Source organism: Acanthopagrus latus, chromosome 23 (genome assembly GCF_904848185.1).
Source record: "Acanthopagrus latus isolate v.2019 chromosome 23, fAcaLat1.1, whole genome shotgun sequence".
NCBI lineage: Eukaryota > Metazoa > Chordata > Actinopteri > Spariformes > Sparidae > Acanthopagrus > Acanthopagrus latus.
In genome coordinates this window covers 10,552,894-10,579,996 of record NC_051061.1, presented here as the reverse complement: position 1 = coordinate 10,579,996, position 27,103 = coordinate 10,552,894, and the positions used below count along the sequence as shown (strand labels likewise).

Genomic DNA, 27,103 nt, shown 5'->3' with positions numbered 1-27,103 from the left:
GAAACACAGTGCTGCCACTTCTCACACACTGAGCAGCGTTTGCTCGTCTTGAACATCAACAAGCCTCCACATCATGTACATCCTGCTGGAGCCCTGAGGATATCGTCTGAATGCATCAAGCAGCTGTAACACTTTAGATGAATGAAATCCTTGTTTGTTCTGCAACCTAAAACACACACACAGAGCTTATCTGAGCTGTAAATGGAATGGTGGAATAACGACTGAGAAAAAGCTTCAGCATCATGTCTGAGAGGAGAATCACATTTGTCTATGACACTCCAGTCGATTTTGGAATATAAACACACATCACCATCTAGTGGTTACATGGTCCAATTACTTGTGCTGGAATGGAGCACTGCTGCTGAAATACAAACTGAGGTGCTCGAGCTCCCCTGGAGAATTTCAATTTTCACTTCAAACATATCAGAGGCAAATTTTGTCTTATTTTATTCCCTACCTTTTATTCTGTTACTGTCCAGTAAATAACACGTGTCTCCAAATGAGCTGATTTTGAATAACTGTGATTAACTGAAGGACATTATAAAAATTTCCCACTTCATAATAACCCAAACTGTTCTTTGTCATAAAAAACAACAAAACAAACATGTTTTCAGGGTCTTTAACATCACACTGCATAAATGAATAAAGAAGACACACATGATGACAGAAGCTTCTCCATGAAACTGAGTTTAATAGATTGTTAAAAATAAGGCTATGATGCTGTTTTAGCAAACATTGAACCAGGAAGGGAGCGCCGTCACGGCGTCCAGACACACCCGGTAACAATGGGTAAATGTGGCCGATCTCTGGGGGTATTACAGATGGACACACGGTGGGCACACATACACCGCACGTTTGCAAAAAAACCAAACAAACATCGACAAATGTGTCTTGCGCTCAAACCCCCCCACACGTACACATGTACTGTACACACAGACGCACGTTTACACAGACATCCACCCCACCCAAAACGGTGGCAATAAACAGAGATTCAGCTGGAAACATAGCAGTGTTCTCTTAAAAAAAACATGCATAGCTTAGTACATGAATGTGTCGTCGTCCAAAATCCACCACATTATTGTTTGCACACTTTGATCACACGGTTTGTCAAAAACTTCCAACATGATCACATTAATGTCTTTTATTGAACCATTATTAACAATCACGTAAACTCATTGGACTACAGTAGCCTCCCGTTATAGTTTGCTCATGTAGAAAGTTACATTCTGAACCGAGATCGGCTCGATAACGGCGGAAATAAATACTGGAATGGCAAAAACACAATATAAAGTTACTAGTTTTTGAAATGGACTGAAGACCAATCTTGGCCTTAATTTTCTCAATATAAAAACAAATTAAAACAACCTGCCTAAAATTCAGATTCTGCTATTAAGTTATAGTCATCATCCGAACAGTCAGTACTTAACAAAAGTGTCTCACACTTGAATATATGTAAAAAAAAACAAGCACAAAGGCCAAAATAACAAAAAAATACTGACAATAATCGCCTTTTAGATCTTATTAATCTAGAATGTATTCGTAACAACCAAACAAGGAATGATGAAGCAATCAGGAGAGATTCTCTTTAGTGGAGACGATGCCACACAAAAATGTTGTCAGATTCCCTTATCCAACTTATTTCCCAGTAAGACGTCATCCTGAAAAACGCACACGTATACCCTCAAATTATAAGACTCACAAGATGTTTAAAAACATAGTTTCACGGTGCTCCTTCTTCTTCTTTCGTCCTTTGGTTACTGGGTTGTTTTTTTTTGTTTTTTTTTACATTTTCATTCCCTTCACACAACTAGCACACAACTAGCTGTACGTTACCGTGGGTGTTCTTTCCGACCCTTTTTAGCAACTTGCGTGTTACATTTTTAAAGTGCCAATGAGCTGAAGCAGACAGGAAGTGCCACGTCTGGGGGGTGGGCACGGGGGTTTAAGCTGTGAAACGTCTGAGTGGTTACACACACATGGACGAGGATACGGGATTTCCCCCCATGCAGGCCAACGCTAACCTACAGTACTGGATAGTAAACTGGTTCTTCTAGTCACAGGAAACCTTAAAGTACCCAAACCGCTAAGAGATTATTCATATCACAAAATATAAACGTGTTGGACGGGGCTCGGTGTCATTCAGTGTTAGTAAGACCTTTTTTCTTCGAGCAACGTTTTCATCCTAAAAGCTTTTTCTGCTGCGTTAAAGCACATTTAATAATTTACCACCGGTGCGTGCAAGCTGTTTTTTTTCTATTAATCAGACACAACAGTGGAGTAATCAGCTTCAGGAAAAAAACACATTCAAACAATTAAACCTTTTTGAGGTTTCCTATACATTTTGGATTGCAGGTTTCATGTTTCGTTATCTGGCCCTAATGGTAAAGGAAAAATACAAAACGCTCAACACAGTGAATGCCTACACACGCCTGATGCTCACACATGTACAGATATGTGGTTTACAAATGTGTATATATAAAATATACTTCAGTCCAACTTAAAACTTCCTGCTCCCTTTTTCTTTCAAAATGCTTCGAGCACTTTTTTCCCCTTTCATCCTTCACATTGAACCCCCCCCCCTTTTTTTAAACAGACAAACGGCGTCCACACGTTACCTGATCAGACTTTAGTCGTCTACTTCCTGTGTGTGCCGGCTTTTCCATCATGCAGCCCGGACAGAAGGGAACACCCGGACCTTGGACGGATTCTTTAAGTTAACATAGACCTCATCTGTTTTCAAATTCATAGAGAATAAACTGTACAAAACATGGACTAAAAATAATTGTTTTTTTTGTTTTTTTTTTACAAAGTAGTCGACTACTCAGGCATTAAGAACGATCAGTAATATCAAATTAAAAATTCGAGAGGGGCATGCGGGGGTTGCCGGACGGCCCTGGCGTCGACACAACAGTCCGTGATTTTATTTGTCTCAATCGTGAGAGGTCGTGACCTGCCAGACGATGAGGTGGCTCTGCTCAGCCTTGGTCGGCGCTGATGGCTGGCTGGCTGTTGGCTCTGATAAACCGTCCAACTCGCCACTTTCATCACCTGAGGAGGAAGAAGATGAGTCAAACAAACAGCCAGGTGGGTCACAGCGGGGAGTACATTTTACACCGTCTGTGCTTCGACAGTGGTGCCAGGGGTGAGATAAACTCACCCATTCTGAAGTCAATGTAGCCTTCCCCTCCACTCATGACCAGGTACGTTTTGGGCTCTGAGGTCACTGTGTCAGAGGATTCAGACGGAGGGTCATCGGAGCCTGAATCTACAGTGCCTGGAGGGGGCATCGCCTGACCTGTGAAGACAAGTCAAACAACAAGTGTTTGTGTTGACAGTAATGAGGAGCAGATTGAACCGCGGCTGCCATTTTTACTCAATTCATTTACAGAGTAAACTGGTAATAGATAACATTTTTGCTTTAATTTATCATTTGGAGTAAATGCCGATTGCAATAATGGCTGTAGAGAGATGACATTACCATGGTTGGGAACATTTGAGCAGCAACAAACAAATTTTGGGCATTTTTGCTTGAAATTGCTTTAAACTATTAGTTCCTTAATTGTTCAGCTCAACAAACATGTCTCAAATATACACAATGGTGAGGACAATTTCTTTGTGGTATCCTATCAGATTCAGATTACATCAGAAGTAATTAACTTGACTCTTACATACATTTTGTATGGCTGTCAGTTATCATGGATGCATAGCTGTTTAATGTTGCACTACTTGCTGGTGTTTTTGCCACTGGACCCCACAGTTTGTCTTTACTCGTTGCTCACCTGGCACGGTGGCAAAAAACTTGACAGCGTCTCGATGTCCATGGAAACACAGCTGGGCGTGGGCCATGGAGCAGTACGGCACGAAGCTGCCCGACATGGCACCGTCTGAACTTTCATCACCGTAAACCCGGACGGCGCTGCCGGGCCGATTTGGCACTATTCCCGTCGTCTTGTTGGCTGCTGAGTGTAAAAGACAGAGAAGTTAATAAACGCTACTGACGAAACGATGACACATTTGTGAAACCAGTGAACATGTGAATAATTTGTGACTTAAAATCGGACTGAACATTTTTGAATTTGGTTGTCTGATACCTTCAGACAGTGGGATGGAGATGATGACGCCGTTTCCTGTCCCCACCCACAGGCGGCTGCAGGAAATCATCAGAGCTGTGATTCTCACAAACGAGAAGCCCAGTTTACCCGTACCTGCAACACACACAGAACATGCACTTGTTTGTTGTTTTAATCCCTGTGCAAATGACCTGGAAAACAGAGTTCAGCATCTACCTGAAATATAAAGACGCTGCCTTCAGACTTTCATGAAACAAGATTGCTTTTAATCTTCTTTCATACAGAACCTCAAGTCAGCAATTATTTCTCCTAAAGAGTCAGAGTTGGAATAAGGATTTAAGAAAAACATGCATACCCAGCATCTTGCTGACGTAGGGCTCGATGTCCACGTCCTGGAGGTGCTGGTAGGTGTGTGCGTGAAACAAGCGTAGAGTGGAATCTAGTCGGATGGACACCCAGATACCGTCTCCAACCCAGGCCAGCTGCCGCACCTGACTCTCCTTGCGAGGGTGAGCATCAAATGACTTCTGCGCGGTCGTGACACAGTGAGATAACGTGATGTTAGAATGTGGTGGAAATACTGAATGGAGACTCTGGTTCTACAACAATGAGAAAGAATGTATTAAATGAGGTAAAAGCTGTACCTCTATCCTCATGGCCTTCGGCTGGATGACGTAGATCTTGTTCCTGTAGCCGCACCACACCTTATCATGGACTACTGTCATACAGCGGATGGAGTGGTGGGGCCGGCCCAGATCCAACAAGTGGTAGTTAGTTAAATCCCACTGACCGTCTGCTTAGGAGAAACAAAAGGATTGATGATCTTTGACGAAAACTATTTCAAGTATTCTAAAAAAACCTGTTCAATAACTTTTCAAACAGAAACAGCGCTAACTCACAGACTTACCAATGCCTCTATGGAAAATTGCTAATGTCCCATCAGCCAGAGCTACAAGGACTCTCCCTTTGACATGCCTGGAACAAGAGATAGACATTTTTTTCACATTTTTACCTGTTGGTACAAATGTATATATTTATATTTTAGCTTAAATATAGCGTTTAATCTTGACTGCAGGGCATCATTCGAGCTGCTGACAAGGTGACTGGCTGCACTTAATGTCACATTTATGCAAATTTATTATCTTTATACATGGCATACATTCTTTAAACTTCATATTGGGAACTATTGCACAGTCCTTTGTCAAAATCCTCTCTTCTTATCGTTAACGTTTCTCTTTTTTATCTATGTTTGTTGACTTTTGAAATGGTTGATTCATATTTCTTTATTTTCTCTTAGTTTACTACAACATCCCAAGGCAAAGTTTTTGTGCATGTCAAACTTACTTGGCAAGAAATCTGGCTCTAATTCTGTTTCTGAATTTGTACTCACACTATGCTGAGGATGGAGTCTTTCAGCTTGATGGCATGGAGACACTTCCTCCACCGAGCCACAGACGAGTGGACGTACAGACTTGAAAAGGGAGAGACAGAGAAAATGAAGAAAGGCGGATCAGAGTGTAACACTTGGTAACACTTATGTGGAGAGGTTTTCAGATTAAATGAGAAATACAGAGCCATGAAAAAGCAAAGCTGGATGGATAAAGCTCATCATCAGGGTGGGGTCACGACAGCAACAAAACCATTATTGGCTTAAAACAGGCTTGATTTCATAAACATGTATAAAACTTTTATTATACTATTTGTTCTGAGTCATGGATGATATGTATGCTGCTGCACTAATAGCGCCCTCTAGTGGCCGTTGTCCAGCTCACCATCCGTTCTGAGCGCCCAGCCACATGGTGGGGAGGGCGCTGCTCATCCTCAGGACTTCCCCCTCTGACAGGTCTGAGTCTTCTGCCAAGGATGTCACACCGTCCTGCCCGGAGCCCCTGGATCACAGGAGGCAGAAGATTTGTCAGCTCAACAAATGCAACATTGACAAACTACACTAAATATTATTTATATTTCAATGTTGACAGTGTTCTTCTGATGTTGTTTGAGGGTGTTTGTACTGCAGACCATTATAACTCACCTCTGCGTGTCAGAGGGAGAATCGGTAGGTCCCACCCCCAGTGGGTCGGTGAACACATGCTCTGTGTAGATCCCCGGCTGGTTTGAATCCGCCCCCTGGTCCTCTTGCCCATCTTCGCCTACACCAGCATTAGCCTCCGTAGCTTCTGTTGCCTCTTCCGCCGTAGGAACACCGTCTTCTAATGGACTGGTCTCTCTGGACAGCTCAACTGTGGGTCAATGAGAAGGTTAATTAACCTACACTATTTATCGCACTAGTTACCAACTAACCCCACTTGTGTTTGATGCTAACAGTCTGGCTGTAACACTAGAGAAGATCGTACTCTATCTGAGAACTACCTGAGCCAGAGATACCGCTGTGCTCAGCTGGCTGGTCAGTGCAACCTGCGCTGGCTGTCTGGGGGATGGCGGTGGTGCCCTCTGCTGCCATGGCACCATCGCTGCCTGTGGAGCCCACACTGGCCACGCTGCCTGCCAGCGACACCCCGTCACCTTGGCTGGCCTCCAGATCTTGTGGTACCTCCTCACCTGCGGGAAAATCGGTCTCCAACACACCTGAAAAACATCACAAATGTGACAGTCAAACCTCAGTGCTGATAGTTGATAAAACATTTAATCATTTAGGCATGGATGACAAAGACACAGAAACCCAGCAAACAATGTGAGAACTCAGCCTACCTGGCACACTGGCAATGCAGACCACGTGGGTGTTGCAGGCGTAGAAGCTGTCGAGCAGGTCAGAGGGCTGACTGGCGTCCAGCACCATAACCTTGGTGGAGGAGTGGGTGCTAGTGCACACCCACACCCTGCTGGAAATCTCGTCCTGAGCGACCAATTCCTTCTCCTGGTCCCCTTTTTCCACATCCTTTGGAACGACACAAAATCAGCCGACAGTCTTGACAGAATGTGAACTAAAATTTGACGAACTTTATGGACAGGATAGCCAAAGCCTCTTCTTTTGATGACTTGGTCTTACCTTACTCTCTTGCTCCAACTGGTCCAGGCTACTCTGAGAACCCTTTGTCTGCTTAGCGAGCTCTGACGTGAGTGCGGCCCTTCCCCCAGACAGGTTGACCCCTGCAGCACACCACAGCTACAAGACAGAATCTGTTATAAATACCTTATTTTCTTCACAAATATTTAATTGTATGTAAGTAAGTGACTTTTTTTACCTTCATAGAAGCATCTTTCTGGTCCAGAGGTCTCAGGTATACTGGTACAGGTAGGTTAATTTTGTTCTCCACCTGTCCACCATTTGTAACCTGTCAACCCACACATGCAAAGGACACAGACTTTTAAAACATACTGTCTTTACTTCCTGTTTACAACCCCAGAAACATCATTAGAATAGAATAGTACGGCATTTCAAAATGTAGGGTTTTGGGGCGGATGTTTATATAGGACAGTGGGCCTCAGTTGTCACCGCATGTCTCATGAGGTTGAGCGCCATCTGGTGGACAGTTTGAATCAATGCTGTGTAGCAGAGATGAACGGACCGAACTAAAGAATGACCGTCTGAATCATTATCATTGATCCAATGAAAAAAAAAAAGACAAACTTCCTGCTAATTGATTCCCACCTTGTATTTACTGGGCAGGCTCCAGCCGTGTGCAGTGACTCGTCCATCCTCCTTCTGCATGTGGGCCTTCACCTGTCTGTACTGGGCTCTCTTCTGCTCTTTACGCGATGGTGAACTGCACTGGTCCATACTACGGGAGGAGCAAAGAGAGAATGTGTCTTCACTGTCATTTATTTTGAAGGTTTTTGGCTTTGTATCAGTTTTCATTTTCCAACTTGGTTAACTCACTCTTCATTCAAGAAGTCAAAAGTCTTGGACTTCTCAGTGGGGAACTGGGAGAAGGTGCTACTCCTCTTCACCAGGCTGCCGGGGGCGTTGTACTTCATGTTGGACTGGGAGTCCACCTTCTTTATGACGGGGGAGCTGGAGGAGGAGCTAAACAGTCTGCTGAAGCTGCAGGTGGCGAGGTTACAGAAAGCCAAGAGGGGAAACAGAGCAGACAAGGAGTGCAGGGAAGAAGCAAGGAAAGGGGGTCACCAACCAACCGGACAACTGAGGAAGCACCACCAACATTTACTGTAACAGTGACGTAAAGCATGCTGGGAGTAGTGGAAGAGCTGAGCACTTCCTATCTGAAAATCAATACCATATGTACTAACAAGATTGCAACTTTCTCACCAAATGTCAACTGTAACTCAAGTTTTTGTGATTGTTTTAGGTTTTTACAAGGTAGTCTTCATCAGTACTGAGACTAAGGTCTCACCAGTGTAAAAAATACGACAATACCCAGGAAAAGTCTATCTGAAAAGTAGTTAATGTAAATTATCCATAATTACACTATTAGGTGTTATTAAGTGTTAAGTGTTTTATTAAGTTGAAACACACAAAAATATACCTGTTGAAGGAAAGCAAATAAAATATCCTCATGTCTAAATCAGTATTTCAAAATGGTGTTAGAATCGTACCGCTCTGTACTATTCGTACTTACTATATCAACTATATAATAGTATGGAAGTCGACACTGACCCTTATCTTTAGATCACAAGCCAATAATTTAGCTATTCTTAAAAAACAAACACAAGATAAAAAAGATAATGCACCTGGTATCACAAGAAAACAAAGGTTTGTTTGCTCTCATTACAACATATTTTCAAAATGTATCAAGGAGAAGGTAGTATGATCAGATCTGTACTTCAGTCTTACTCATTTCTAGACATACTTAATAAATGATTCGACCATTCAAACATCCAGCAACTTGAATACTTTGTTTTACCCTGTGCCAAGAAAAAATATTTTGGTTGTAGCTTACTGGATACCAAGATATCTACTTTAAGTTGACCACTGTGTGTGAGCAAAGCCAGTCGGATAATTTCATATTAAATCTCCAGGTGGAAAACCACTTTCAGCAAAAGGGAGCGATAATAAAACCTTCATATGGTTTGTATTGAAAACACACCATACAGAGCAGTGCGTGTTGTTCATCATCCACTGTGGCGATTCTTGTGAAGTCATTTTCTCCTGATTGATTATCTGTTATGTCGAGAAGCTAAATGAACCTGTTATCAAGAGAAAACCTTACCATCTCGAGATAATGAAGTAATTAACTTGTGATCTTGAGATAATGGCATTAAAAAAACAATACTGCAAGCATGGCACTTTCCTACAATAGAACCCTCCATGTGTCAGATATACAGAAAACATTGTTATAACATGTTAATATATTTCACTTTAATCAGTGATATGTTTTCATTTCCCATCACTGACTATTTGTGCCAAAGCTTCATTCTAGCTTACTGCCCACATTCAATATTTTCCCACCGTACACAGATATCCCTGATAAAACAAACATCCACTGAATCTGTTTAAAAATCTTTAGAAAAAAAGCACATGTACATGTATCAAAGCTCTGTCCCTGTTTAGCTCCCTATGAGCAGACAGAGTGGGAAAACATCAAAAAGGCACACAGCAGGCAGGAGACAGGAAAGCCCGGGGGCACAAGGAGAGTCATGTCTGAGCACTTTGTGATAACAACAACTGATGCACGGCACGGAGAGTGAGTATCATGGATAAAGACACATCAAAGTTGGATCCATTTTGTAATGGGGGAGCGGTTCTGTGTTAATGAAGGGAAAGATAGAGGTTTGGCTGGGAGAAGGTTCATTAAACCATCTTTACCTAATGCTGCCAATTCAACAGCACATCCCGGAAAAAAAGATGAAAAAAAGATATGTTTGAATATTTGAGAGAAAAATGTCACAGGAGTTCACTCGGGCTACGTGCATTGTCCTAAACTGACATTCAGTTCCAAATTACAACTGAATCCAAAACGACAAGAATCGGGTACTCATAACAAAAAAAAAGTATTTCAAAAGTTTTGGTTCTGCTTATCAGTTCCTAAAGGTGTCAGGTCCTCACTATTACGTATAAAGGCTACATATCAACCAGGATCTGTCGGTGTTAACGTATCGACGCAACAGTGTCAGTTTGTATGGATACAAGCAAGCAGTGCTAACATGACAACAGTGTGAGAGTTAGAGTCAAAAATCAAAAAGAACCAGAATCCATAAGAAGAATCTGAATGGATAAAAATGAACTCGATACTCAACTCAACGGACTCTCAACACTTAAGTCAGACGGACAGTAACAGTTAGGAGGACTCACAACTGCCAGATGCTGGATTTCTTCTTTTCTGTGAGTGTTGGATTTTCTCTTGAGGCCCTAAAGAAAAGTACAAGATGAAATCATGTTGCCTGGTTTGAAGACACACAAGTATAGGTTGCATTATATTAAACAAGAAATCCGTTAAGTAAATATGCCAACGTATGCGTCCGTTTACTGTGTGAATCATTAGTAAGTAACTGTGCTGTGTAGAAGAAGCAACATCATCTAATGCACTGTATCATTCTGATCAACACAGTACTGGACGCTCTGTCATCTTAGGTACTGAATATTAAGTATGAGTCAGAGACCGACTGTACCTGATCATCTCTGTCCACCGCACAGCTTCCTGCAGCTCCATCAGCCTCTCTTTGTACTGGTTCCTTTCCATCAGCACTCGGGCCATCTCCACCCTGGTGAAGCGCTTCCTCTGGGCTGTGGGCACATCACTCTGTGGCAGCACAAAATTAAACCCACACATGACCACGCAGAAATGCATCTCCACACAAACCGGACGAGCACGTTATGTGTATGTTTATGTTCCGTGTGCAAAACACTCACGTCTTCTTCATCTTTAGATTTCTGTTTCACGTCCTCCACCTCCAGTCGCACTCTGGAAAAGAGCGATCGTTATCATGTGGCTATGTTCTATTGTTATTTTTCATTTTTGCGACAGCAGTAAGAAATGGCTCCCTGCTATGGCTGCTGACTAACTTTTTAAGTTCCTCCTCCAGCTCTTTGTTCTTGTCTTCCAGCTTGGTCCTGGCCTGCAGCACAGCCTCCAGCTCTCCCTGTAGCATCTCCTTCTCACACGTCAACTCGTCCAGCTTCAGTATCAAGTCTTTGTTCACCACGTTCAGAGCATTCCTGCAGAGACAGGAGCGGGGACATTTTAGTATACTTGTATACTTACACTTACCCAACTGGTATCAGTTGCCGATATTGGCCTCTCATACATATCTCCAAATTGGTGTCTGTGTCTAATATGTTCTGATATGAAAAACACAATGTAACGAAGAACAAGACTCTTGGGTTGATTTATTGCTATTTAATCATAGGTGAAGTTACACTTTTTTTGTCTCCCAGAATTCTATGCGCAGGCAGAGATTACGTAACGTAACATGAGACAGTCTGTATCTGAGTGAGTAAGAAACAGTTGGCTAACTCAACATGTCTTTAGCTACCACCACGAAGGAGGTTATGCTTTCACCTGTGTCAGGAGGAGCTTAAATCAAGGTTAAGCTGTTATATAAAATTCAGGGTTTGATATTGGATTAGGCTTGATGGAAAGGGAACTGTTGGGCCTTGGCGGAGACATGCACTCTACTGAGAGCCATTCTAGTTTGGAGATATTTGTTTTTAAACACTGAAAAGCAAGACAACAAGTTGTAACAATTTGTCTATAGTTGGTGTAATGGCACATTTTGAAATGTTGGATTAACTGAATTATTAAGAAATCAAATATCAAAGTCACAGCACTGGAAGACATTTTGTAATCACTTACTTTGTCTCGAGCAGTTGTGAATTCTCTTGAATGAGATTTTCAACTTCCCGGCCCATTCCTGAACAGAATTTGTGATTTAAATCAGAATTTAGTCCATAAAAAAACACATTCTGACAAAAAAGCTTCAGTTTGTAACTACATCAACACTACTGATTAAGATGCATTGCTCACTGGAGATTATTCTTACTACAGTAAATTACAACAAGGAACTACTCAGGATGTGAAATATCCCCTACTGAGATATTTGCACCTGTCGGTTTCACAGCACGAGAAACTACAACAACACACACAAACTCACAGCACATGTCACATGACTGACAGGAGAAGGATGGAGAGAGTGGGTGGGGTCTTACCAATCAAACTAAGGTCTGAGATAACCATGCAATCCAAGTCAGGCGGAAAGAATAAGGAAGAGAGAGAGAGAGAGAAAGAAATGCGGATATAGTTTGAGACAGTGGAATGACCAAAAATGATGACGGAGCCAGAGCTAAATGTGTAGCTGTTGGCTCAACAAGCAACTGATGTTGTTGGGCCTCTAACGCCAAGTAGATACGACAATTGCAGCAATACAGAGAAGGAAAATACAAGGGCCAAAAGAATAATTCAAGCTGTAAAAAGAACCGTTAGGCCAACAAAGGAGGCATTGAACTCCATCATTCATGCACTGAACTTTGTCAAAAGTCAACTGTTATCAAACATGATGAAGAAGAAGCTGTGAGCTGCAGCAATGGTGGGGTATGGCAGAAAGGTGACTAATGAGGAGAGGTCAAAGGTTGGGACATCACAGAAGAATGTTTTAACCAAGGAAAGGTTTGAGGTCATACACACCGGAGTACTCCACTGGGATTATGGACAAAAGCCAGAGGATGAGACACGGGAGAAAGAGAGGTGATGTTAACATGGGTAGATGGCTAACACTGCGTATAACAGCTGGACCAAAGCAAGAGGTGTGGCATTGCAGCAAACAGTGGGAGCCGGGAGTTACAATGACTTTTAATCTAGCACAGTATCAGCTGCTCGCCATACAAAGTCGAGGAGATTCAGTTAAAAAGAGAACATTCAGGGTTAATATGGAGTTCATTTGTATGCAACAAGATAAAAAGGCACAGAATCTTCTCAGCAGCACAATATAATAAAGGGTCACGTCCACACTCCACGGAGTCCATTACTTTCTATGTCAGCAGACCTAACAATAACTTAACACATTATTATACCATGGCCACTGACAAAATAAAATAAGATGGGCTGAGTAAAAATTGCGATCTGTTTGAAATGTTTAAATATCTTTAGTACCGCTGCTAAATGTGACTGAGCCCTGCGCCAGTGTGACATCATGATTCAAAAAGGCGCCCAACAGAGAGCATAAAAACTGTGGTCTTGGGGACGGAGCTCGTTGACATTTGGGGACATGTGGGAGGGATGAAAATAAGTCTGGTGCTGCTCAATGCGCTAACGTAGTAACTTAGATCAACTTCCCCCCCTGGAGGCAGACAGCACGTCATGTTTTTGTTCATGAAATAACAGTAAAAAATGCAATTTAAATCTATAGAAAAGTTGATGTTTCCGATGGCTGCGTGGCTGAAGTTACATTCTCTTTCAATGGTAGAACTCCATTCATCGTGGTTCCCTTTTATGTACTCTACATAGCTGATGGTGGTGAAACTTCTGCTCTGCACTACAATTAAGATGCCTGAATTTTAACAAACTGCTAACAATTACAAATGAGTATTTTCCTTGGCCATGGTATAATTGTCACAAATAATTTATAGGCTTTGTCGTCACACAACAAAACAGTGGAAACTTTTACAAAGCCCATCAAGGAAAAGACATGTCAGTCGTTTGTTTGTTTGTCGTTGAACTTAATCACTTAAGGTCACAACAGAATCAAAACATTTCTAACAACACTCGGCAGAACACAGTATTCGGACGATTTGACACGATGAAGATGACGTTTTTACTCACCCAGTAGGTCGGCCCCCTCATCCACATCCCCTATGAGCCCAGTGCCTGCGGACGACAGCTCTTCAAACAGGGACTCTGTGTTGCGGTCGAATGCCATGTTCTCGATGCCTTTAGTGGGTGTACTGAAAGAGTCACAAAACCAGGAGGCGATGTAATGCTACCTGTTAAAACTATGTCTAAAAAGTGATCCGACTGTGCTCTTTGCGCTACCTGCATGGCCTGTAGCCCATGAGTTCCATGTCAAGCTCAGGGGTGGACTCGATAATGTTCTGCACATCTGAGCTCTCTGAAACATGAATTTTTAGATTGAAGTAAGAACAAAAAACACTTTCTTCTGCAAATGCATGACTTAATGAATGACTATTAAATCATTCTGTGACAAGTGCCAGTTTCATAATATTTGACCGTACCCACTGATATGGATCTAGTCCCGGGTACAGCCTGCACCTCCATGCTCTTACTGTTCCCATCGTCCCTGTCCATGTCTGAAGCTGTGGTGGACATCGGTGTGGCCGACTTGGAGCCGGTGAAGTCGGACAACTCATCCTGTAATCAAAAGTGTCCCCTTTATAACAATAATTGCATTCAAAATCAAGGGTCAAAATGAAAGGCAGAGCTTAAATGAGCCAGGGCCACAACATAAAAAAGGAAAACGCACAGAAAACATCGGGACAACAAAGAAAACAGCAGCTTAACAACACAGCTCACAGTCTAACAGGCTGCTGATGCTAATCACACACTAGAGAGTTCACTACGTACGTGACACACATGCAGTATAACAGAAAACACAAGAGCACAATTTCTCTCAGATAAGGGGATCGTAATTATCTTGAAGTGAAAATTTACCTCTGATCACCTTACAAACAATCTGAACTACTAAGGTAATGTTTATTGTGACATCTAAAAAGAAATACTACAAATTAACACCAAAAAGAAACATGAGCGACACAGAGCTTGCACACAAACACAGACACAGAAGTCCACACACAACTACATGGACTGCAGGGAGGGGGCTTCACACAACATCAAGTGAAATTAAACATGGCCACAATGGGAGCTGCCGTTCTACCTCTAGTACACAACACAAACCCACAAAAGATCCAAAAACTAAAAAGGTTAACTAAAACTAAACACTAGACAATGCATCCAATGTTACACAGCTACAGCATTAAATAACAGGATACTAATTAATGTCTGTTATTGTACAATGAATGGTCATAAATGTTATTGTTACGTTGAATCTGCATGAATGGAGCAAAAAGCAAGTGAAATATAAAACTCATGCATTCAAACTGAAGAGAAACAAACAAATTAGAGGCCAGATGCAACCACGCTGTTACTGACTGTAAAATATGAATATTCATCCAATTAGCTGATTGCTGTGTGCACTTAGATTTTAAAAAGACACAGGACATGGTTGCATGTAGCACCATCTAGCACAGGTGGTCTGGTGATGTGAGAGGCGATGCTTTTGAAGATGAAACAGCATAGTGGAGGAGACTACTGAAGCCCACACACACGCAAACACAGACACTGTGCAGTCCACAGCCAGTGCAGGCGTGCTGCTGCCGCAGAGCCACCGGCCGCCACTCATTCAACTACCTTGCAGTCGTCTGCCAGTGAATTCCCCCAAGTAGAGTCCTGCGCACTCTTACCCTCCCTTTCCTTCGGGGGGTCGACAAAGTCCAACTGCTTGTGAGGGGAGGGGAGAGTAAGAATGAAGCGCACATGTGAAGAAGCAGATCAGCAGAAATGCATACACCCCAAAGTGTGCATGTCTGTGAAATGGAAAAGTGCTACTGTATGTGACAGTGTGCAGATAAAAATAAACCTGTGTGCACACTCAAGTACATTTTGTGCAAATAACAACTGTGAAGCTGAAACAACCGTTTCAACAGCTGTTTAAGCGATTAGTCTACTGACAAAACAAAGTCATTTTTCAAACAAAAATCATCCAAAATCTACAGTTCCAGCTTCTCAATTGTGGAGATTTGCTGCTTTCCTTTGTTTGTAATAGTAAACAGAATGTGTTTGGATTTTGGACTGTTTTTCAGACAAATTAAGACATCTGATGATGTCATGTTGGGCAGTAAGAAATTGTAATGGGTATTTTTCAGTGATGCACAATCTGACGCCATCTATAATTACCTACTTTTCATGGCTGATACCAGTAAGGTAATAATTTGCACATTTTTGTGTTTAAGGAGGTTGATTAACTTGTATTACTAGAAGCTCTCTCGCTAGAAGCAGCAGTTTGACATCGAAAGTGTGAACACAGCCTTCTTATTCCTCCTCTCTTTCTGTGTGTATTAGAGGATCACAAACCAGCTTAAAAGGTGCATACCACGACACACTGTATCTGAGTGTGTAGAAATGCACCACAAGGGTAAATTGTAGCAGTCTGTCTTTGACAGTAATCAACATTTGCTTCCCCAACCAAAATGCTTCCATAGTCCATTTTACAGCCAAAATGCCTTTCAACATGTACTTGAGCTGATATGAACTTGAAAAATCAGAGTAAATCCAGAATTTGTAAACTTTTCACTAATAAAGAAGTAAGAATGTTAATGAATTCTGAAAATTACAAATATTTACAGTTTCTAATGATCATTTCCTTTAAAGTATTGTACCAGTTCTACTTTGATTTGTCTAAAACACTAATCCACCAATTTAGCTTTACACTTCAATGAATTTGTCAGACTGATGTGAAACACCCAATAGATGTAGCAGAACCTAGGATACAGTCTTGTTCTTCTACATCTTTATCCAAAGCCTTCGTTATCCACAATGCACCTGAACCACTGCCAGTTCAGCCCCCCCAATTTGGGTGTGTTATTGTGCTAGTAGCAGCTTATGAAGCCTCAAGCTGCTAGCCTAAGTCTGGTAGGCTCCATTTCTTCAAACTCCACTCAGACTTTTGTCTTCAGAGTCACCACAGGCTTTATGAAGCTCACATCACAGACACAGTTATAATCTGCTCCTGACCTGCAAACAGACACTGATGTGTCAAATCGGTGGATTTTCCTTTAAGTGGCATTGCTTTGTCAAGGTCACTTTGAATTAAACAGAGAGCAATGATTTACAAAGTATAATTAAGCCAGTTTTCGAGGCAATGGAATGGTCTTGATTATATGACTCATACTGTAGATAAGGTTTCCATCATGGCTGACATGCAGGCGTATGCGGTTATTAACCTGCCGCTCCTTTTCACTTGAAACGCCTCCCGTGAATAAATATGACATCTCCGTTTTGCTCTGAGAGCCTGTCTGCCTATCAAAGCCGCTCGTGTTCGAAAGGCCGCAGCTCAACAATAACCGTCCTGTAGCACCGATTACATAAGAGCCAATCGCATTCCAGCTAGCCCTTTTTCTCCCTCGGTGACTGGCTGCGAGCCATACAGCCGCATCACTCCCATCATGCATCGCACCACATAGCTGATGTCCCAGTTTTTAACAAAAAAAACAAAAACGCAGCAGTAGGATGAATTAACATTGTCACCCTCCAGGTCCTCACTGACACAGATGAAACAGAACCCACACATCAAATCATCTGGAAGAGAACCAGTCACTGTTTTGCAGAGAAAACATAACGCAATCATTATAATGTGTATGTGAGAGGAAGGATGTGTGTTGCCCGTAGCATTTAAATTAGTGGTATTGAAATCACTGAAAAATCACATCATATGATTGACCCAATAGAATATCGTCGCGGTGATGAATATTCACAAGATGCATTTAATGATCTCCTCTGACTGCTGCACCAGGGGAGCAGACACGTTTGCATATTCATCAATGGCCAAAGAGGAGGATGTCTGAAAACAGAGATGGCCCTGTCAGATGCCTACTAAAAATTTGCCTACACGCCCGAGCCTTATCAAAGGCTCTCTATTTTTAAATGCTAATCCAAAGCCAAAACTCCTCTATCTTCTAGTGCTGGCAGGAGGGCTCGAAACGCAGCCAGCAAATGGGATTAAAGCGATGAAATCATTCTCCATCTTTTAAAGTTTCTCTACTGTTTGACACTCATTTTGATCAAACAGCCTCAGCGCTCAGGTAGTTTTAGGTATCAAATCATTTGGAGCACGTGAAAAATGATTAATGACGTGTTCAGATAACACAATGTTCTGTAACTATTTGAGATCGTCATAATTCAGCCTGGATGAACAGTATTTATCTGTCACCAGACAGGATGGAGAAGAATGATGACAGGAGTAGGACACAGGAAGGCTACGTTTGTTAGGTTTTTGGGTCTAGATATAAGATGTGGTATTATTTTTCCTTCACTATGCAACACTGCATGTCTGAGTGTCACGGTGGTGCCATACACACACACACACGCACACACACCTTGAGGCTAGTGTTTGACCGTGGTTGTGCTGGGTCAGTGAACCTCCAGGCCTCTGGTCCCAGTGTCTCTGCCCTGACCTGTGGGTCTGGTGTCAGCAGAGACACCCCAGCAGATGGTGGAAAGATCCCCAAAGAAAGAGGTCTCTCTCTCCTGGAGGGACAACAAAAAAAGTTTGGTGATCATTGTTCGCTCAAAGCCACATTTCACAATTCTTGTCTCAGTTGAAGCTTTTAACATCAGTAGTAGTTCGACATGCGGGCACTATTTCTTGTCGTTGCACGGATTACCTGTATATTAACTGTATGTATGCAACCGGATACATAATGTAATCTGAAAGTATGCCTTTATGTTTTTGCTCTTTATAAATGTCCCAGTAAAATTACTTTTTTGGTTGAAATCAATACAAAAGGGAAATTTATCACCACCTTTCTAACAATGGATTGGTCGTTTTAGTCAGTTATCAACCAAAATGTCAAAACACTTCCTTGCTGCCAGCTTCTTACAAGTAAGGATTTGTCATTCATGATAGTAACTGAAGAATCTTTTGGCTGAAGACTGATTGATTGATTACTCAAAGTCTGTTTGTTGTAACGAAACCATCTTGGTAACACAAATTTGTAAACACAGGATCTTTCCAACCGTGACATGAATGAAGCATTAATACAAACTCATCTGTTGTGGTCTTACCTGACTCGACTGACCGCGCTCGACTCTGAGGTCTCGCTAATCTGCTGCATTTTGATCCTCTCCACGTGCTCCATATAATTATGGATCATCTGCGGAAGACAAACCAAAGCACCGGGGGGTAACTTAGTCATGAATGTCCTTAATGATTACAACTCAACATTTCCTTCCTTTCCTCCTTCCTCCCCCTCCATCCTTCCTCCCCCCCTTACCTCCGTGTGTCGCTGATGGAGGGAGTTGTATTCCTTCTTGAGCTCTAGTTCACGTTCTTCTAGCCTGCCGACTGAAACAGAGCACAACACCAGCTCAGTTTCAGGTAGTCAATTTGCACCAGACAAAGATCACATTCTGTCTATGAACTAGTAGTAAAACGATAATAAAATAAAATTAAAAAAAAACTTTTAAAAAACTGTGAATGAGAAATGTCAAATTTTAAAATAAAACAATGTCTATGTAGCGCAGCTATTGGTGTTCATGATAATAACTAAAGAAAGATATAACATATATATAATTATTTGTTTTCTTGCAAAAGGTAAGAGGGTGAAACAGAGGGAAACAGCAAGCCTGACTCCATCTAAAGGTAATAAAATCTTCCTAACAGCACTTTTAAAGCTGAGCAATTATATCTAACGACTGTACAGAAATCAAAGTGTAAAAACATTGAATTTGCTGTTTTATGGGGTTATGTTCCAGACAATTTCTTGCCTGATAGCAGTAACTTCCTGGAACATCCACTGGTTACACCTGCCCAGGGCAATTCTCAGCTCATAACCCCCCCTAAAACAGCTAAATCAACGTCTTCACTCTCTGATTTTTCTGCAGATAAAACAAACAAGATGAAACATTCATATGTCAAATAGTGAGTTTTAAGCTGCTGGTTTCCCCCATTTCCAGTCTTGACGCAAAGCTAGGCTAACCAGCTGCTTGTAGCTTCATATTTACTGTGCAGACATGAGAGTGGTCTCACTCTACTCCCGCTCTTGGCCAGAGAGCCAGTAAAAATGGCTCAAAATATTCAGACATTCCTAACAATTTTTAGACCTTCATTGTCCATGAAAGAGTATGCAAGTCCCTCCACTTGCATAGTTTTACTCTACTAGGCAGAGGGGGTAATCTCAGTCAAACGGGTTTCAGTGTCGCGCCGACTTATGAAGTGACAAAAACACCTAATCCCCTATTAGTGCGTCAGGTCTAGGCTGAGCCACATAGAGCGCTACTGCGACTGACAGAATGAAGCCTGGATAGTATCAATTACAGCTGCTAAAGCTCCTGCGTCATGTGTGACGAAGTCTGGCCTATGTGTGTTTTGACTTCATTCTGCTATTATGACTCTTGTAGACATGTAGTGCTGTGAAGTGAGAGAGGCTTTATACAGGGAAGAGGGGCTGAAGTTGGAAGTAATCCCTCCTGTGTGTTCATTATAGTGATGTCTGACAAATCACTGTGTGGAGAAGTTTAATGTGCTGTTGAACATTAAGATAGCTGATCGAAATTTAAACTCTGAAAACCAAGAACAGCTTTCTTCCCCTCACAGGACTTGTGACACTAAACAACATCATAGAAAATGTCATAATATGACTCTGAAGAATTAGTGCTCACTGACACACTCTCATTCGATGAGCTAGTAGTCAGGGATGGTCAGGGAGAGGCAGCTAGGAAAAACAGTGCATAGAGTGAGAAATGTTTACATATTTATCTTGATGAGTTCAAGTTTCATTTTCTATCGTGTTTGAATGAAGTGATGAGTTTACAAGGCTATTAAGCTAGTCTTAGAGAAGCTTGATGTCGGAAGGTGTTAGATTGCATTTTTATGTTTAAAGAGAAAAAAAGTCTCAAAATATTTCCTTTCTTGACATCATGAGAATATGTTCTATATTTATTGGACTAAAAATATCTTAAAAAGCTTATTTAACCCAGAAGAATTGCCACTCTCAGACAAGAAACACCTCATGAGTGGATTCAATAATGGCAGGGGTGATGAAACTAACTGGGTTACTTTAAAGGACAGGTCTCCTTAACACTTGTGTGGGGAGTGGGGTCTCCACCACCCCCCGCTCGCACCACAGTCACTGGTTATTGGGCAAATGGTGGGCAGTTAGACAAACTTAACATACAGCCCAACCTTAATTTCTAATGTCTCTAATGTGAGCTCCAACAAGTATACTAAGTAAACATTTTTTCATTTAAAAAGTAGGTACTTTATTGGTCTTTTAAGTACTAAAATAGTAAACAGAGCCAAGACGACAGCAGATGAAGAGCTGTAATGATCTGAGCTGTGCTATTGTTATCCATCATCTGCTACCAATTGTGGCTTTATAAACTCTACAATAGCTGTGGACTCTGTCCTAAATGCCCCAGGGAACAACCAGCTCAGGCGCCGCAACAAACAGTAATGAATGAATGATTTACTATTCAGTGGGGGTGGCAGAGGGTTGACTGAACCAACAGACTAGCGGCTTGTACACTCTCCTTTTTCCCCAGTCAGGTAATATGGTGATTTAAGGTAGACATGGGAGGAAAATTACAAAATTATTTACATGAAATTTTCAAAAATAAACCAAACTTCTGCTAAAGTGAGATATGGAAGAATTTCACGTTTGGGGTTTTCTCCCCACGGCCCCCCTCACAGCTTTGTGTGAATGAAAGATTCGCTTTGACCAGCTGTGTTGCTTTGCCACCAGACACCGGGACGGTCATTGTGTGCATCCACTATTTCCAACAAGACAGAACGTGGGAGCCAATCACTTTGCATTCCTTAATCCACCAATAAGATGGGCGGTAATGCACTGCCGCATTAGGAGGATGGGAATAACAGAAATCCTATAATCCCATTACTGTTACCCCCGCAAAGAGGGAGAAAGGGTGTGTGAGGAGAGAGAGAAAGTCGGCATTACAAGCCATGAGAGAGACATCAAACAAGTGAGGAAGAGAGTAAAAAAGAAATGGCTAATAGTGGAGGGGAGAACAGAATTGTCTTTTACATGTGAACAGACTGATAAATAAAGAAATAATTCTGGGACATAAATGAACTTTCTTATCGATGAATGGATGTTTCTCCATCACACAATGGAGAACAGTGAATGCGAGAGTGTCGTAACACATTTACGAACATGTGTGCATGTGATTGTAAGAGTGTGTTTGTGTGTGTGTTTGTGCTTACTCTGGTCTACGTAGTTCTTGATCTTGAGTTCCAGCTGCCGGGAGTGGGACTCCATTCTGTCCACGTGGTTCTGCAGGTCCTTCTTGTCCTGTTCGTGAGTGTCCTCAAACTCAATGAACTTCTACTCAGAGGGAAGCAGAGACGCAGAGACACGTACACACACACACACACACAAAAGACACACACACACAAAGCTTAGTCATGAATAGTCTGATGCTGTACAAAGTGATAATCTGAGGGTTTTTTTTTTTTTTCAAGACAAGAAAAAAATATAAAAACTGGAGCAAAGTCTAACCATGGATACAAGGATGCTGTATCTAATAAGCCAATGGAACAATTAATGCACCAGTCATTTGTTCTTTACTTGTATGTAGATTTTCACATTAGAGTTCAGTTGTTTCTGAGGCACAATAGTAAAAAAAAACCTACAAAATGTTCTCTGGTTGCAGCTTCTCAAACTAAAATGGCTTTTCAGAGAAAATAATCATTAGTTGCAGAAGTGTACACACAGTGTAGTACATTATAACAACATTTGTGCCAAGATAACGTTCCACGACCTTCAATGATGATGGATATAAATAAAATATGTCTGAATCAGGAGTAGGACAGGATCTTGACTCATTGGTAGAGGCAGGAATTCCCAGTTTCCTCCTGGGCGGACCACTGGGCAGTTAAGTGTGTGTGTGTGTGTGTGTGTGTGTGTGTGTGTGTGTGTGTGTGTGTGTGTGTGTGTGTGTGTGTGTGTGTGTGTGTCTCAGCATCCACATCCTGTCCAGCTGAGCAAGCCAAGGCTCTTATGTGGCTGCCCTTCCTCCACTGGATGCCCGAGTCTTGCTGTACTTCAATGTACACAGACGCAGAGATGCAGTTACTCAGTCATTTTTTTTGCTATATGACTGAAAAATGATAATCATGTTTTTTTCGATCCCAAAATTAAATTAATCTTCTGCATCTGTATCATTTTGATTGGTGTAGATTTAAAGTGGCTGCTGCTTGGTTTTCATTCGGATTTTGCCCACTTCATATGTTCAACAACTAATAATTTAGATAATTAGTCATCCATAGAAGTTATAAGCAAAAACACCCCATATTGTTTGCTTGTTTTCTCTGTCTTTTCTGACAATGAGCTAAATATCATTCTGTTTACACTGTTGGCTGAACAAAACAAGGCATTTTAATATGTCACATTGGGCACTGGAGAGTTGTGATGGGCATTCTTTGCCATTTTATGACATTATCTGATCGTTTCAGAAAATAAGTGATGATGAAAATGAAGGAAATGCTGGGAAACTGGAGAGGGGCTGCAAAATGGTGTTATTGATTTGAACAGCTGTTTAGATGTCTCAGAATGATTTTCACAGTCATGGATAGCATAAGTTATCTGCAATTTTTAATTTGTGTCTGTTTCTTCAAATTACATTAGAGATTAGGAGCAATAATAACAGAGCGTCCAGGATGATGGTATCTTCATCATGTCTGTAGAATCACTCGTCAATCCAGCCGGTAAAAAGAAGAAAAAAAAGTCAATACATGTGAAAAGCTTAAGCTGTTCATCTCATGTGAAAACAGCCTCCTAAAAAGAAATGTGACACCAAAAGGAAAGAAAAGGGAGAAATGCAAGCTGGGGAACGTTCCCTTTCTGCTAGTTTCTGACAAAGGATCACATGACCTGGAAGTAACACTTTGCTTCTCCGACCGGCTCGGCGTACCCCTGCTCACTCCTCCGCAGGGGCGTGGACAAAGAGTCTTTCCCAGGACAACCCCGCAAACACTGATTTAATGCAAGCAAACGGGCATTTATGTTGCCATAACGATGAAAGGTACACTAGGATTGTCAGTTTGCATGTGTATGGGTGTTTGTGTGCCTGGTTGTCACACGGCCTCAGTGTCATTGCGTGTACGGAGGGCTTTGCGTGTCCACACTGCAGTGGGCGAGTGTCCCTGCTGTCCCGATGGCCTGAGTCAAAGAAGCAAGCTGGGACATACGGTCTGAGTCACATCACAGTGCCCTTCATAATTTTTTTTTAAAAAAAGACGCAGAGGCCGGGAGGCAGCGCATTCACACATCGAAAGCATTACTGCGAGCAAAACACAAGATCACTGACATGGCGACAGACACACACACACGCATCAGGGTTTCACTATTGTTGGCAATGTCTGATCAAGCCAAAATGAGCTTTTTCTACAAAATGCACCCTTTTGTCTCATATTTTCTTAACTTAACATAGCAGCAGATGCTCACTCGATTTCATTGTTACTTTAAAAAAGCCACTCCCCTGATTTTACAGGACAAAATCATGAGGAGCACAACACAGCCCGTGAAAACAGTTGCATAATGTCTTCAGTGGCTCTGGAGACGCTTTCTGAAGTCTGAATCTATAATTATCTCAGCTTGGGTTCACAAACTACATATTTATAAAAGACAGGCGGACTGAGTTATAAACTGTAGGTACAGTATGGAGTGTGAAAGGTGTTGGCATTTACAGGCCATGTTGAATCTGAAGCTATGACTGGGTTATTCATTCACATTATTCACATCACTCTGTTTGTTAGTTCATGTGATGCGGATCTGCTGGTCAATGACATTATAAGAGGTTTGGAAGTGTAAGACGACATTTATTTATTATTTATTAAAGTAGATAGTGGACCACTTTAACATCGATCACCACTGAAATTATCAGACAGCCCAACTTTGACTGAGACCTTTGTTTCTTTAGGAGATAATAACTTAAAACCAACTGAATGGTGAACCAATTAAATGCTGTTAGGTGAAAAGGGGGGTGAAAAAAAGCTGATATTTTGATTTCGAAAAACTTTCAAACAGCTTTCAGGGAGTTCTGACTCCAGGACCAGAGGCAGTTGATGCAGTCAAAGGCCCACAATACACAGTGACAACCTCTGCAAGTGTCACAGCTTTACTACAGCTATACTACAGTAGGGCTGTAAAACATTGTTTTTTTCTGTTATTTTGCACCTCATTTTGGCCAAATGCCAATACCGATATCTTTTTTTCCAACTAATTGTACTGGAAGATGCAGACATATAATGTTTTTTCAAAATGCACACATTGGTGTATCAGCTCATCATACCGTCAGAAATGTTCACATTTGGCTGATCGGAATATTTCATTATTTCTGCATACATCCCGATACTATAGTATACTGGGAATCTTGAACGCGCAGTGAAGCTTTTCCCCCCCTCACACATCTGACTGAGTGAGTGATTAAGGGTGTGAAGATATGGTTTAACTGCTTTGGTCATGGGTGGAAGGTGGCCATGGTGACCTGCTGCTCATCAGTGCAGGGTAGCGGTTGACCGACATGGCTTTTTCAAGGACGATACCGATTATTAGAAATCAAGGCGAATGAAAACATATATTTGGGACCGATATTTATTTGCAGTAAAAATGTCAAATCTTTGTGTCAAAACTTCGACCAAATCAGTGAGTAAAAATAAAGTACCATTAACTCAAGCATTGTTCTTAAGTACAATTCTGACATTCTTTTACATGAGTGTTCCCTTTTCTAATATCTTCCTCTCTACTACATTTATTTGATAAATCTAATTACATGTCACTATGCAGGATTCAGTTTCTAGGCTGTTAATTGTGACGTGTTACCATTTAGATAATGTTGCGGGTGGAACATTGACACCATTGACACCGATAATTGGAAGACACTGAATATCGGCCCTGATATTCGGTCCACCACTGGTGTGGGGTGTGAAGTCTTAGGATCCTATATATATGTGTGTGTGTGTATATATATATATATATATATATATATATATATATATATATATATATATATATATATATATATATATATATAGCTTCAGTTTGGGTAGAGCTGTAGCTGGATGTTTTCTGACAGTATTGCTTCCTTTGCCTTTTACTTATGCCCTGCTATTACAAATCAATCTGCCCTCCCTCCGCCTGCTTGTCTGTCTCCATCTTCTTCTTATAAGTCATGTTACAGTGATGTCCCAAAACGCTGAGTCACTTCACCTGCTGTTCCTCCAGTCAGGGTCTCACGGGGCTCAGACGCGACTTAACTATCTGATGCAATGGGCGGGCTGATGGGAGTATAGGTGTGTTTCACGAAGACGTGCTGCCCGTGAGAAAGATGCCTCTGTTTGCGAGAGGGCAGTGAGTCAGAGCTCCCGTCCCGGGATTACAGTACATGCGGCGTTATGTCACTGACCAGACACACAGCTCGTACAAAAGAGAGGGGGCCATCTCAGCCTGACGTTAGCCATGACACTGCCTTGTTTACATCCCACCATTGAGCACCACGGCAGGACGGGCGGGATGCTGCCCGGGCCACGTGTGTCGGCTAAGTCACCGCACAGGGATGCTGGGGAGGACAAAACCACTGGGGCATTTTTGGGTCACTCACAAAAAAACAAAACAAAACAAAAACAATAGGCTGACTATTCCTGTTGTTTCTTTCTCCGCCCCTCCATCTCCATTCAACTCACCTCCTCTGCGTGTTTCCTCAGCGCCTTCTCCCGCTCGTACTGGGTGATGAGCTGCTCGTTGTCCTCCTTCAGCAGCTCCAGCTCCACTTCGTGCTCCTGGTTCTCCGCGAACACCGAGTCCAGGTTCTCCAGCACGGCCACGACCAGCGGCATCAGCTCCTTCACCACGTCCTCGTCGTACTTGCCGATGAGCCGCTCGAACTCACGGTAGATGGAGTTGGCCAGGCCCGACACCCGCTCCGACATCATCGCTGATGTCCCCGGGTCGTCCTGGTACACAACCCCGTCTTCCAGCTCCATTTTTTTCAGCCCCCTCTCCCTTTCCAGCAAACAGGACCAAATGTGGGGTTACTCCGCGTTAGCCCGCCACTATGAACACCGTTATGAGCTTGACTGGCAGCGGCGTTTCGTCAAATAAACGTACACATTGAGGACATTACGCGGCCGGACCGTTACGATGCAGGATCGGCTACGTGGATTTCTTCCTCTGTTTCCCCTCGCTTGTCCCATGCTGCCTTCACGATCCCGCCCAAAGCTCGCGCTTTCCCAAATCCACTGAAGGAACGAAATCGCACTGTTCAGTAGGACGTATGAATCCCGTGAAATCCTGTCATGCACAAAAAAAACAACAACAACAAAAAAAACGATCACGATAACGTCCGTGTAATATACTGTAGGATTATTCACAC

At 42.1% G+C, this 27,103-nt stretch overlaps 1 protein-coding gene across 12 annotated transcripts; it reads right to left on the bottom strand.

Annotated features, from left to right (window-relative positions):
- Positions 1–658: 658 nt before the first annotated feature.
- Positions 659–26,928, bottom strand: spag9a (sperm associated antigen 9a). Of its 12 annotated transcripts, none has more exons than XM_037088504.1 (32): positions 26,415–26,928; positions 21,936–22,056; positions 18,988–19,058; positions 18,779–18,867; positions 18,091–18,241; positions 15,347–15,436; positions 14,155–14,290; positions 13,955–14,030; positions 13,745–13,866; positions 12,611–12,622; positions 12,136–12,150; positions 11,783–11,840; positions 10,993–11,145; positions 10,840–10,891; positions 10,599–10,729; positions 10,282–10,338; positions 7,909–8,073; positions 7,681–7,810; positions 7,274–7,363; positions 7,078–7,194; positions 6,780–6,966; positions 6,441–6,656; positions 6,103–6,310; positions 5,843–5,959; positions 5,461–5,541; positions 4,978–5,045; positions 4,715–4,866; positions 4,426–4,597; positions 4,092–4,205; positions 3,780–3,956; positions 3,158–3,295; positions 659–3,048 (listed from the first exon to the last, which is right to left on the bottom strand). In XM_037088504.1, the coding sequence occupies exons 1-32, from the start codon at positions 26,712–26,714 to the stop codon at positions 2,930–2,932; spliced, it is 3,885 nt and encodes a 1,294-aa protein (XP_036944399.1). In that variant the 5' UTR covers positions 26,715–26,928; the 3' UTR covers positions 659–2,929. The 12 variants fall into 12 exon arrangements, with proteins under 12 accessions (XP_036944399.1, XP_036944406.1, XP_036944397.1 ...); XM_037088511.1 differs by having other exon boundaries at positions 15,347–15,433; XM_037088502.1 differs by having other exon boundaries at positions 3,780–3,959; positions 26,415–26,927.
- Positions 26,929–27,103: the final 175 nt, after the last annotated feature.